This window comes from Haemorhous mexicanus, chromosome 2 (assembly GCF_027477595.1).
Source record: "Haemorhous mexicanus isolate bHaeMex1 chromosome 2, bHaeMex1.pri, whole genome shotgun sequence".
Lineage (NCBI taxonomy): Eukaryota > Metazoa > Chordata > Aves > Passeriformes > Fringillidae > Haemorhous > Haemorhous mexicanus.
The window spans coordinates 122,044,864-122,057,406 of record NC_082342.1 but is presented as its reverse complement, the minus strand read 5'-3'; the positions used below and the strand labels follow the sequence as shown (position 1 = coordinate 122,057,406).

At 55.0% G+C, this 12,543-nt stretch overlaps 1 protein-coding gene across 2 annotated transcripts; it reads left to right on the top strand.

Annotated features, from left to right (window-relative positions):
* The first annotated feature begins 697 nt into the window (after nucleotides 1–697).
* Nucleotides 698–11,599, top strand: IL10RB (interleukin 10 receptor subunit beta). Of its 2 annotated transcripts, XM_059840217.1 has the most exons (8): nucleotides 698–1,107; nucleotides 3,088–3,211; nucleotides 4,643–4,812; nucleotides 6,573–6,760; nucleotides 8,737–8,887; nucleotides 9,138–9,295; nucleotides 10,648–10,707; nucleotides 11,205–11,599. In XM_059840217.1, exons 1-8 carry the CDS (start codon nucleotides 1,059–1,061, stop codon nucleotides 11,373–11,375), a joined length of 1,071 nt encoding a protein of 356 aa, XP_059696200.1. In that variant the 5' UTR covers nucleotides 698–1,058; the 3' UTR covers nucleotides 11,376–11,599. The 2 variants fall into 2 exon arrangements, with proteins under 2 accessions (XP_059696200.1, XP_059696201.1); XM_059840218.1 differs by lacking the exon at nucleotides 10,648–10,707 and having other exon boundaries at nucleotides 714–1,107.
* Nucleotides 11,600–12,543: the final 944 nt, after the last annotated feature.

Genomic DNA, 12,543 nt, shown 5'->3' with positions numbered 1-12,543 from the left:
GGCTCCCGGTGCCCGCCCCGTGGGGAAGGGGCAGGGTTCGGGGTGCCGAGGCTCCCGGTGCCCGCTCTGTGGGGAAGCGGCAGGGTTCGGGGTGCCGGGGCTCCCGGTGCCCGCTCTGTGGGGAAGCGGCAGGGTGCGGGGTGCCGGGGCTCCGGGTGCCCGCCCTGTAGGGAAGCGGAAGGGTTCGGGGTGCCGGGGGGTGCCCGCCCTGTGGGGAAGCGGCAGGGCTCGGGGTGCCGGGGCTCCCGGTGTCCGCCCCGTGGGGAAGCGGCAGGGTTCGGGGTGCCGGGGCTCCCGCTGCCCGCCCTGTAGGGAAGCGGCAGGGCTCGGGGTGCCGGGGCTCCGGGTGCCCGCCCCGTGGGGAAGCGGCAGAGTTCGGGGTGCCGGGGCTCCCGGTGCCCGACCTGTGGGGAAGCGGCAGGGTTCGGGGTGCCGGGGCTCCGGGTGCCCGACCTGTGGGGAAGGGGCAGGGTTCGGGGTGCCGGGGCTCCGGGTGCCCGCTCTGTGGGGAAGCGGCAGGGTTCGGGGTGCCGGGGCTCCTGGTGCCCGCCCCGCCCTGTGGGGAAGCGGCAGGGTTCGGGGTGCCGGGGCTCCGGGTGCCCGCCCTGTGGGGAAGCGGCAGGGCTCGGGGTGCCGGGGCTCCTGGTGCCCGCCCCGTGGGGAAGGGGCAGGGCTCGGGGTTCCGGGGCTCCCGGTGCCCGCCCTGTGGGGAAGCGGCAGGGCTCGGGGTGCCGGGGCTCCTGGTGCCCGCCCCGCCCTGTGGGGAAGCGGAAGGGTTCGGGGTGCCGGGGCTCCGGGTGCCCGCCCCGCCCTGTGGGGAAGCGGCAGAGTTCGGGGTGCCGGGGCTCCGGGTGCCCGCCCTGTGGGGAAGCGGCAGGGTTCGGGGTGCCGGGGCTCCGGGTGCCCGCCCCGCTCTGTGGGGAAGCGGCAGGGTTCGGGGTGCCGGGGCTCCGGGTGCCCGCCCCGCCCTGTGGGGAAGCGGAAGGGTTCGGGGTGCCGGGGCGGCCCCGCTCCCGCTGCCATGGCGCGGCCGCCCCGCCGAGGCTGAGGGAGCCGCCATGGCCGCCGCGCTGCGGGCCGCGCTCTGCAGCGGGCTGCTGCTCCTCGGTGAGTGTGCCGGGGAGGGACGGAGGGACGGAGCGAGCTCCCGGTGCCGCCTGGCCTCAGGGGGAGCGGCAGCGAGGGGCGCCTGAGGCGGCGGTGCCTCCGCGCTGTCCCGAGCCCGGCGCGGCTCCTCGTGGGCTGTGAGGGCTCTGCGGGGACAGCGGGGCCAGCCCGGCCGGCCACCGCGGGCGTTATTGGCCCGGGGCTCAGTCTGTGCTGAGTGGGACACTGCAGGTCCCGGCGAGGAGAGGCGGGCGTGGGGGCGAAACCGCGGCCCCAGAGCCCCGTGTGACTGTCTGTAGAGGGGACAGCCGGGGAACAGGGACAGGAGCAGAGGGAACGGCCTCAGGCTGGGCCAGGGCCGGCTCAGCTTGGCCAGCAGCAGCAATTTGCCCATGGAAAGGGTGCTCAGGCCTTGGCAGGGGCTGCCCAGGGAGCTCTGCAGTGCCCATCCCTGCAGGTGTCCCCTGGAGGTGGCACTGAGTGCTCTGGGCTGGGCACAAGGTGGCCATGGGGCACAGCTGGCACTCCCTGGGCTGGGAGGGCTGTGCACAAACATGAAAGCCCAGAAACATTTCCTCATCTCTTCGGATCCACAGTGCCCAATGAAGCAATTTACCTGGAGGCTCCTCAGGAAGGCAGCACTGTGAGGGAAGTGAGCCTGGCAAGGAAATGTGATTTTTCCTGGGAATTTGCATGCCTGCCTCAGACCTCATCCTCAGAGCAGGGGCAGCGCTCCAGGAGAAATGAGAGGGACTTTGGACAAGGGGTGCAGTGCCGGGATAAAAGGAGTGGCTGCCACTGCCAGAGGGCAGGGCTGGATGTTGGGAATTGGGAATTGTTCCTGGCAGGGTGGGCAGGCCCTGGCCCAGGGTGCCCAGAGCAGCTGGGGCTGCCCCTGGATCCCTGGCAGTGCCCAAGGCCAGGCTGGACACTGGGGCTGGAGCAGCCTGGGACAGTGGGAGGTGTCCCTGCCATGGCAGGGGTGGCACTTTGTGGGCTCTGAGGTCCCTCCCAACCCAAACCAGTGTGGGATTTGAACTTCTGTATTTGTGATGTGCACTATAATTTATTTATTGGGTGCAGGGGTAACACTGTAGGGCCAGAGTCTGAAACAGGTTTTGTTTAAGTCAGGTTCAGATTTCAAACTCTTGCCTGCCAGAGGGGGTGACTGACACAGGGATTTCATTCGTTTGTGCATCAGCTGGGGACATGGTGCAGGGGTGATTATGGGCTGCTGGGGTCACACAGGGTGACCCTGAAGTCCCTTCCAGCCCTGATGATTCTGTAAACCACAGACATGGAAAATGTGTTATTTATCTTAGAGTCTCTCATCAGGCATGACTCCTGTGACATTTAAGCACTGCTCTGTTCTGGCAGGGTTTGTTTGCATTGCTCATTTGTGGTGCAGTAATGGGCTGGAATCTTTGCTGTTCTGGTCTCAATACCTACAATTATGTAAGAACAATTAAGTCATAACAGTAATGGGCTTTTCATTGATATTTACACTAGTTTGGGGTTTCTTTGATTCAGTTCCAAGAAAGGAGAACAACTGGGGTTTTGTCACTTGTGAATAATGCTGGTTAGTGATACTTAATTACATTTAATTATATGTAATAGCTCTCTTACCTTCAGAGGTGCTGAAGTTTACCAATCCCCACACCCTTGTTATTCCCATAGCACTGCTTAGAAAAATTGGGGTTTGACAGTCTCAGGGAGAGTTCAAGCCCCGAGTGCTGGGCAGCACCAGCTCAGTCATGCACCAGAAATGTGGGTGTCACAAGCACTTACTGGAAGTCACTGGTGCCAGTAATTTGTTTTGTTACATAAGGAGGCAGGAGAGGCATCAGGATTTAAATTTAATTTATTTGGGCTCTGTTTTTGAATAAGCACCTAAGGCAAGGCAGAGGCTGGATTTAAACTTTGGATGAGTGACAAGTGCTGGAGCAAACACTGAAATGTTGGCTCTGATTCCTCCCACAGTTTCTGGAATGGTCCCAGAGCCCCGGAATGTGAGAATTTCTTCAGTCAATCTTCACAGCACCTTGCAGTGGGATGCACCAAGGTTCCCCAGAGGAAACCTCACCTACACTGTCCAGTCCAAGAGGTGGGGCTGGGCTGGGCTGCCTTTCACTCACACCCCACAGCTCTGTGTGCTGGGGACCTGTGTCCTCTGCAGAGCACACTGTCCCTTCATTTCAGGGACTTTGCTGTCCCAGGAGCTGTCCCTTTATTTCAGCTTGTGAGAGGCTTCTCTGCTGGGCTGGAGGACAGGGCAGAGGCATTTCCTGGGCATTCACACCCAAGGCAGCTTTGTCCTGTTTGGTTTGGAACCCAAACACATTCTAACGTTGGGTGTTATTGGCTCTGTGTGTGGTTTTTCACTTCTGTGACTGAAGAGACCTGGTTGTGCTGAGTGTTTGCCCTTCCCTGATCTCTCAGATGCTCCATCCCATCCCATCCCATCCCATCATATCCCATCCCATCCCATCCCATCCCATCCCATCCCATCCCATCCCATCCCATCCCATCCCATCCCATCCCATCCATCCCATCCCATCCCATCCCATCCCACCCAGTGCCAGCCCTGCCATGGCAGGGACACCTCCCACTGTGCCAGGCTGCTCCAGCCCCAGTGTCCAGCCTGGCCTTGGGCACTGCCAGGGATCCAGGGGCAGCCCCAGCTGCTCTGGGCACCCTGGGCCAGGGCCTGCCCACCCTGCCAGGAGCAATTCCTCATTGCCAAGATCCCACCCAGCCCTGCCCTCTGGCACTGGGAGCCATTCCCTGGCTCCTGGCACTCTCTGCCCATATGCAATTCTCCCTTTTCTTCAGAAGCCCATCCAGGCACTGGAAGGAGCTCTAAGCCTTGCCCAGAGCCTTCTCTTCATGCTGAGTCAAGAGAAGATTTTTCTGGGTTCTGTAGCCATTGTCCCTTGATCAGTACATTTCTGGGGAGGCTTTTGATGCAAAGCAGAAAGAATAAAATAGATTAAATATCATCTATTAAATCATGTATTGATCAAGGCCAGGCTGGACTCTGGGGCTGGAGCAGCCTGGCACAGTGGGAGGTGTCCCTGCCATGGCAGGGCTGGCACTGGGGGGGATTTAGGGTCCCTCTAACCCCCACCCTCTGTGGTTCTGTTCCATAAGCAGCTCCTGGTCCCTTCCCAGCCCTGTTTTCCCTGGCTTTTCCTCGTGTGCAAATCCTGGGGACAGCTGTGAGCAGATTCCCAGTGGGACAGCAGAGCCCTGCAGTGGCACTGGCTGTTTGCTGGTTCCCTGAGCTCCTGCCTGCTGAGTGCACTCTTGGGGCCCTGCCAGGACATGGGCATTTTTTACAGAGTTACAATTTGAATCCTTAAGTTTATCATTAAGTTTGTCATGGATTTATGGGCGGGTGTAAAATCCCTAGTGTGAGTCTTACACACGCTGGGTACGTTTTTACCTCCCTGCTTGCATTAGCAGCTCTGCTGCCTTAAAACCATTAACCAGTTGCAATTACCCATCTCTTACACCTTGTTTCTGTTCCCTGCAGCATCTACTACCCTGGGGACACCTATGAGACCCTGGGGACAGACCTGAGGCTGCCCCAGTGTGACGTGTCCTCGCTGTCACCCTACGGCAACTACGTGCTGCGGCTGCGGGCCGAGGCGGGGCAGCTGCACTCCCCCTGGGTCAGCCTCACCTTCAAGCCCATGGATGACAGTGAGCCTTGCCTGTTCTTCCCAAAAATACTGCCTGCTCTGGGAGAGGAGCTAGTGGATAAAGAGTATTTTATCATTTCATTGCGATGTGCCAGCTCTTGGCTTCTTTTTTCTGCCTCTGTCGAGGTGGGGATGAAGGCACTCAGGTGGTATTTCAGGCTTTGATGTTTATTTTTACTTATCTGTTACAGTCTCACAGCAGTGAGTTCTGTATTTCACTGACAAGGTACAAAGTGGCTCACTGTCTTTCTCTACGAGGCCTTTGAAGAATAAACTGTCCAATTAAGAAATGACACCTCAATTATTTTCCCTTTTAACCCAACACCCAACCACCTGTGCCTCAATGGGGACTTTTTTATCCAATGACACAAAACCACCCAAACCCATGGAGAAGGAGGAGAAGAAGGAGCAGCCTCCACCCCAAAACCCCCACCTTGCTTTCTGTCTCTGACTGCATTCTAAACCCTTCAGCTCTGAGTTTCCCACCCTGGGATATCACACACTTCTATCCAAACCCCACCCCCACAATCCCAGCTCTGTCATTCCATTCTGGAAGCTTCTCCAGGCCCTCAGGTCACTGCAGTGTTCTCTGGGGGTCAGTGCCTGCCAGCACAGACAGTCTGGAATTCCCAGCATCCAGGGCTCCAGCAACCTTGAACTATAAAGTCTTTGTTATAACACTGGCAGAAAGCACAGCAGGTTCACTGTCATAGTATTGATCATCTCTTTGGAGGAGATATTCAAACAAAGCATAATTTTCTTTTAAAATAAGGAACATTTCTATTTTCTGTTTTATAATTTAATTACATTTTATTATTAATTACATACTTAAACACATTTAATTACATAATACATAAAATCTTATTTGTAGCACTGACAGAAAGCACAGTAGGTTCTCTGTCACTGATCACCTCTTTGGAGGAGATTTTCAAACAAAGCATAATTTTCTTTTAAAATAAGGCACATTTCTATTTTCCAGACAGGGAGAAGTTGTCTTCAAGGAGCCAGACTTCCTGTATATAAATTCAGTTACTTCCTTATTCATTACTTTGCCAGACAAAAAGTTTAATTTCTATTTTTTCTTACTTCAAAAAAACCCCACTCTCATAGAGAAAGGTTAATTTTCAGCCAAGAAATCTTGATTGCACAAGGCAGAAATAATTCAAATGTTTTCATTTTTCAAGCTGATCATAATCAAAACCCACAAAAGCCCCAGTAAATCACTTTTCTAGAGGGTCTGCTCAGGACAGACAGATGTTGTGGCAGTTTGGCCCAGAAGGAGAAGTGAGTGATAGCCATGGAAATGGTCCTTCCTCTCCTGGAGTCACCACAGCTGGCAAAAGGGAACTGAGTTCATTCAGAGGCTGTGGGAATGGGGCTTGCATTGGTACCTGGTGTTCAGTTCAAAAACAAAATCCATTTCCAGAGCAGTTATGTGAGGAAAGCATCTATTTGTGCCTGACCCAGGAAAAAGAAATTACTTCCCTCTAATGCATGATTTAAAAGGTGATTTTTGGGCTGTGTGAGAATGTCCAGCTGAAGATGAATTTCCCTTCCCTTCCCTTCCCTTCCCTTCCCTTCCCTTCCCTTCCCTTCCCTTCCCTTCCCTTCCCTTCCCTTCCCTTCCCTTCCCTTCCCTTCCCTTCCCTTCCCTTCCCTTCCCTTCCCTTCCCTTCCCTTCCCTTCCCTTCCCTTCCCTTCCCTTCCCTTCCCTTCCCTTCCCTTCCCTTCCCTTCCCTTCCCTTCCCCCTCTCTCCCCAGCCACCATCGGTGCCCCCGAGGTGCGGCTGCGCTCGGAGGCGGGGGCGCTGCACGTGGATCTCTCGGGGCCCTTTGCGGAGCACGGCCAGGACCGCTGGTCCCTGGGGCTCTACTACGGCTCCTGGAGCTACAGGATCCTCTACTGGAAGAGGGGCAGCCCAGACACAGACCCGGCCTCTGCTTCCTGGGTATGGTGACTCCCTGACCTTCACCTGGGCTTTTCCTGGAAAACGCCATCCTGGGAACGCCCTGGGAGCTCCCGGAGGGTCTGGCCCGGGTTACAGGCTCTGGAGGCAGGCTGGGAGGGCTGGGGGTGCTCACCTGCAGAGGAGCAGCTCCAGGGAGAGCTCAGAGCCCCTGCCAGGGCCTGAAGGGGCTCCAGGAGAGCTGGAGAGGGACTGGGGACAAGGATGGAGGGACAGGAGCCAGGGAATGGCTCCCAGTGCCAGAGGGCAGGGCTGGGTGGGATCTTGGCAATGAGGAATTGTTCCCTGGCAGGGTGGGCAGGCCCTGGCCCAGGGTGCCCAGAGCAGCTGGGGCTGCCCCTGGATCCCTGGCAGTGCCCAAGGCCAGGCTGGACACTGGGCACAGTGGGAGGTGTCCCTGCCATGGCAGGGGTGGCACTGGGTGGAATTTGAGGTCCCTCCATCCCAACCCAGTCTGCGATTCTGTGATTCTAAGAGTAAAAATGGATCTCTGCTAATTACAGTTAATCAAGTCTGTTCACTACAGCTGGGACTCAGAGAAAATGCAGGAGCTGTGTAGTTAAACAGCAGCATGGACAGAATTTTCTCTTTCCATAATTATCAATAACTCTGTGTTTCTTCCCTCTCAGTGGGACTTTGGGGTTTTTACCCCCAAAAATATCTAAGATGGGTAAGGCTTTTATTCCCTGTGGCCACCTGCAGCTGTGCAGTTTGTTTCCACTGCAGTTCCTTTCTCCCTCTCAGGGCCAGCCTCGTCCACAGGCAGCTCTGCTCCTCCATACACAGTGCATGGAGAAAGATCATTAATAATGTATTAATTAGAGCATTCAGGCAAACAGGAAGGCTCTCACCTGCAGCCCCCAGTCCCAGTTAATGAGTGCTTTGTCCACCAGTGCAGTTGTATACCATGGAGTCCAGCAGGTGCAGTTGTGATTTCTGTCTGTTACCTGCTCAGTGCTTTGCCATTCAGTTCCAGAAGTCAGGGCCCTCATTTCCCACCCAGCAGCCCGGTGTTCACTCCCAGGCTCCTGAGGGATGAGCTGTTCCTGCCCCTGGAGGCACTCCGTGCATTCCCCAGAGGAACTGACCTGCACTTGCAGTCTGTGCCTGCAGCACTCCCAGGTGCAAGTCTGGGACATTCCCTAGGGATCCCAGAGGCAGCAGGCAGAGCCTGGGGAGCTCCACGGGTTCTTTGTGAGCTGGGTGCTTGCTCCAGGATGGAAACCTGCCTGGAGAGTCTCCTGTTGCTGTTGAGGGATGCTCTGCAGTTCCAGGGACATGACTGATCCTGAACAGCAAATCCATCTGCTCAGCCACCTCACAGCTCCCAGAAATATTTCCTCTCTTTCCTTTTTTTGTTTTGCCTAGATGACAGCTCACAGAATCACAGAGTTGGGAAGGTTGGAAGAGCCCTCAGTTCCAGCCATTAACCCAGTGTTCACCACTACCCCCTGTCCCCAAGTGCCACATCTCCACACTTTTAACACTTCCAGGGCTGGGGGCTGCACCATTCTCTGAGCAGCCCATTCCTGGGCTCAACAGCATTTCCAGTGAAGGAATTTTTCCTGTCCCTTATCCAAAACTCCCCATTTGTTTAAAAATGTTTAAAAATGTTTCCTAATCTAAAACTCCCCTGGCAGAAGCTGAGGCCTTTTCCTCTTGTGCTGTTGCTCATGCCACTTGCTCCCTCTGCACTGAGATGGTGTTGGTGTGTAGCTGTGCTCCCAGCTGATCTCATTCGGTTGGGTGGCAGTTTCTGGCTGCCACCAGATCTCATTTATCATCCCTCATTAGCCTAAAACTTCGTTAGTGCTGCTGGAAACAGCCCAAAGGGCAGTGGTGTGGATGGCTGCACAGTAAGTAGTCGTCATTGTCATTGTAATTGCAGTTCCTGGGCTGTTCCTTAGCTGATTGCTCTGATCCCCCAGCTCCCCTGTGCTGTGTTTGTGTGTTTGCAGGCAGCCCAGGTGGACACCAGGCACAGCTCTGAGATCCTGGCCCAGCTGGAGCCATGGACAGTTTACTGTGTCCGAGTGCAGGCGCTGATTCCCGAGTGGAACAAGACAGGGCAGCTGAGCAGGGAGCTCTGTGAGCAGACAACCCACAATGGTAACCTGCGAGTGGGGACCATGGAATCACCCTGGGATGGCTGGGAGGGACCTCAGAGCCCAGCCAGGGCCACCCCTGCCATGGCAGGGACACCTTCACTGTCCCAGGCTGCTCCAGCCCCAGAGCCCAGCCTGGCCTGGGGCACTGCCAGGGATCCAGGGGCATTCCATGGAGAAAGTGATAATTGGAAAATAATCACCCAGCAGTGAATAATGACAGTTGTAATTGTTTTTCCCCTTGTCTCTGGCAGGTGTGACCCCTGTGTGGATAATTGTGACTGTTCTGGTGGGCTCCATGCTGGTCGTGGGCACAGCTGTCACCGTTTGTTTCTTCTCCAGTTTTTATCTGTACAGACTCATCAAACATGTTTTCTGCCCTTCCTACATTTTCCCAGAACACTTGAAAGAGGTTTGTTTCCTGCCTAACACGTGAAAATCAGCCTTTCCAGCAGAGCCACTTGTTTTTTCAAGGCTCTCAGTGCCAAAACATTTAAAGCTTCTTTTATTTTGCCTCCTTGCACTGGCACCTGATGGTCAGTGGTCTGTAATTTGCAATCACCAGCTTTTTATGGCTCAGAAACAGGGTGGGTTTGTTGATTTTGAAGTGAGAGAGTACCAGGTGTCAACTTCAGTTCCTCATTTGGCCAGTGAGCAACAGAAATCTCTGTCTCTCCTGCCTGCTTTTAGACTTAAACCAGCTCCTTTTTTCTCCTGCAGCAAAGTCCTGTCACAAGTGTAATCACGAGTTTTAACTCCAGGGAAGTGTCTGAGGAAGGAACCTGGGCTGGATCAGCTGTACCAGAGCAGCTTGGGCTGTGGAAGGAGTCCCTGGCACAGCAGGGGCAGGATGGGAAGAGCTTTGTGGTTCCATCCAACCCAAACCATTCTGGGAATCTGTGATTCTATGGAATCTGAAAATTCCAGCTAAAAGGAGAGCAGGTGCAGCAGCCACTGCTGATGGGCCCAGTGCCCCTGTCACGCAGCCAGAGGACAGAGAGGCTGCAGCAGGATCCCTTCCCAGAAACAAGCATGTCCAAAATAGCCCTGTCCCACCTGTGCTCTCCTGAGTCCCTGCAGTTCATTCTCACACAGCCAGAGCTCAGCACCCCCAGGTGTGCAGCTGGCTTTGGCTCCTGCTTCAGGCTGAACACGTGCTCAGCACCAGGAGTGTCATGGAATCACAGAATCCCAGCTGACCCCACAGCCCACCCAGTGCCACCCCTGCCATGGCAGGGACACCTCCCACTGTGCCAGGCTGCTCCAGCCCCAGTGTCCAGCCTGGCCTTGGGCACTGCCAGGGATCCAGGGGCAGCCCCAGCTGCTCTGGGAATCCCATCCCAGCCCTGCCCACCCTGCCAGGGAACAATTCCTCATTGCCAAGATCCCACCCAGCCCTGCCCTCTGGCACTGGGAGCCATTCCCTGGCTCCTGTCCCTGCAGCCCTTGGTTTGCAGATCCTGGAGCTCAGCAGCCAGGCAGGCAGCACCAGATGCACACAGGAGTGCTCCAGGTGCCTCTGAAGACAGGGAGAGCTCTGGGCTGGTGCCATCCCAGCAGTCTGAGGGCAGCTGTGCCTCCCCAGAATGTGCTTTGGCCAAGGCAGTGCTTTCACAGGGGCTGTTCCAGTTGCAGGTTTGGGCTACAACATTCCCAACCCCAGTTTGGAGGAAAGGGGTCTGGTAGGGAGGATATTTGTGCTGATCTTTGTAGCTGCAGTGCCCAGCTCTCCTGACAGCAGCTGCTTTCTCATTCCAACTACAGTTCAGAACTGTTTCCTCTGAGGGCACTGGGGTGAGCAGAGGCATGGAGCAGCTCTGTGAGGAAAGGCTGGGAGAGCTGGGAATGCTCAGCCAGGGGAAGGAAAGGCTCTGGGGTGGCCTCATGGTGGCCTTGCAGGGCCTGAAGGGCTCCAGGAGAGCTGCAGAGGGACTGGGGACAAGGCCTGGAGGGACAGGAGCCAGGGAATAGCTCCCAGTGCCTGAGGACAGGGTTCTTGACAAATCTCTCTTCCCCTACAGCCCAGTTACCATTTGGTGTTTGTTCCCAATCAAAACTGTTTGGTTTTTTTCAAGTTTCTGTCCCAAAAAGACTCCGAGCCCTGGGGTTATTCTTGAGAGGCACTTCCATCTTGCTCCCAAGCCTGGAACGGGATTTTAGGGACAATGTGACACTGTTGGCCCTGTGGGATTGTAAGGCCTGAGAAAGCCACTTGGTGTGTGCAGAACAGTCCCAAGGTTGTTTAATAATCCCAGTGTTTCTGAGCAAACAGGATGGGGCAGCTGCAGAGACCTAATCCTCACTTCCTCTTTGTTTCCCAGTTTCTGAGCAAACCCCCTGGTGCTCCACAGCCTTTCCCTCCACGAGAAGAGCTCCTGGTTTGTGACCAGCTGACAGTGATTTCAGAGCAACCCCAAACCCTCCCTGCAGGGACTGGGGATGGGGCCAGCAGGACAGCAGAGCTCCCTCGGGACTCTGCACAAGGAGACTGACTCAGGAGTGGGAGCAGCCTCAGGAAAAGCCCAGATATCCTCCTCGTTCTTCCTTGGAAAAGGAGAAGCAGTTGGACTTTTGGGTTTGTCTCATTGCTGTTTTCCAGCAGGAAGAACCCACAGACAAACACGGGGTCAGAGACTTCTGACAGAATCATTTTATTTTTTGAAGTACAAGAAACTTGGCTCTAAATGATGAATTAAATGATCCATAACTTTTGCCACTGCTGGTTGTGGCTCCCTGAGGAGTTGTAGCAATTCTGGCACTGATTATGACACTAAAAAGGAAATGTCATATTTATATATAATACTAATTAATTTAACTTTGATGAACTATTTATTGCAAAAACTAATCAAAATGTTTATAAAAGAAAGTAGTATTTTGTAATGAAAGACCTGGTTTATTTTTAAGAAAAAATCTGTTAATTTTTTTCTAATGAGAAATGAGATGTTTTTAAGAATATCCCCATTGGCATCATCTTTCTATGGAATTTATTCTTCCTGAGACAAAGTTGTGATGTTTTTAGGGTGGGATGAACTGATGTCTGTGGGAAACTTGGCAGCTGAAGTGGGAGTTAAACGAGGTTCATTTTAATTATCTGCTGATGTGTATTGTTAATTTGAACAATCCCGGGAGCTGTGACTCCCTGCTCCAAAGGCAGCCTCGGCTGCTCAGGTGGGCAAAGGCTGCACCCAGCACTGGGGCAGAAGTGGGACCTTGGCACAGGGCCTGGGCTGGCTTTGTGTCACTGCTCCAACGTGAGAGAGGGAAATTAAACTCTGTCACCAAAAGGAACCGTCCAGGAGTGAAGTTGTGTCTCAGCTTGGTGTGGGAATTGCTGGTTCTGGGGGTTGTGTTTGTAACTTGTTGGGCAAATATCAACTTTTTGGGACTGGCTGCAGGAAGAAATCAGGAATTGATTCCATCAGTTTTCATCTCCCAGCTCCCCTCAGAGGAGGCTCAGGGGGACCTTCCCAGTGTCCCCAAGTCCCTGCCAGGAGGGGACAGCCGGGGGGGTCGGGCTCTGCTCCCAGGGCACAGGGACAGGAGCAGAGGGAACGGCCTCAGGCTGGGCCAGGGCAGGCTCAGCTTGGCCAGCAGCAGGAATTTGCCCATGGAAAGGGGGCTCAGGCCTTGGCAGGGGCTGCCCAGGGAGCTCTGCAGTGC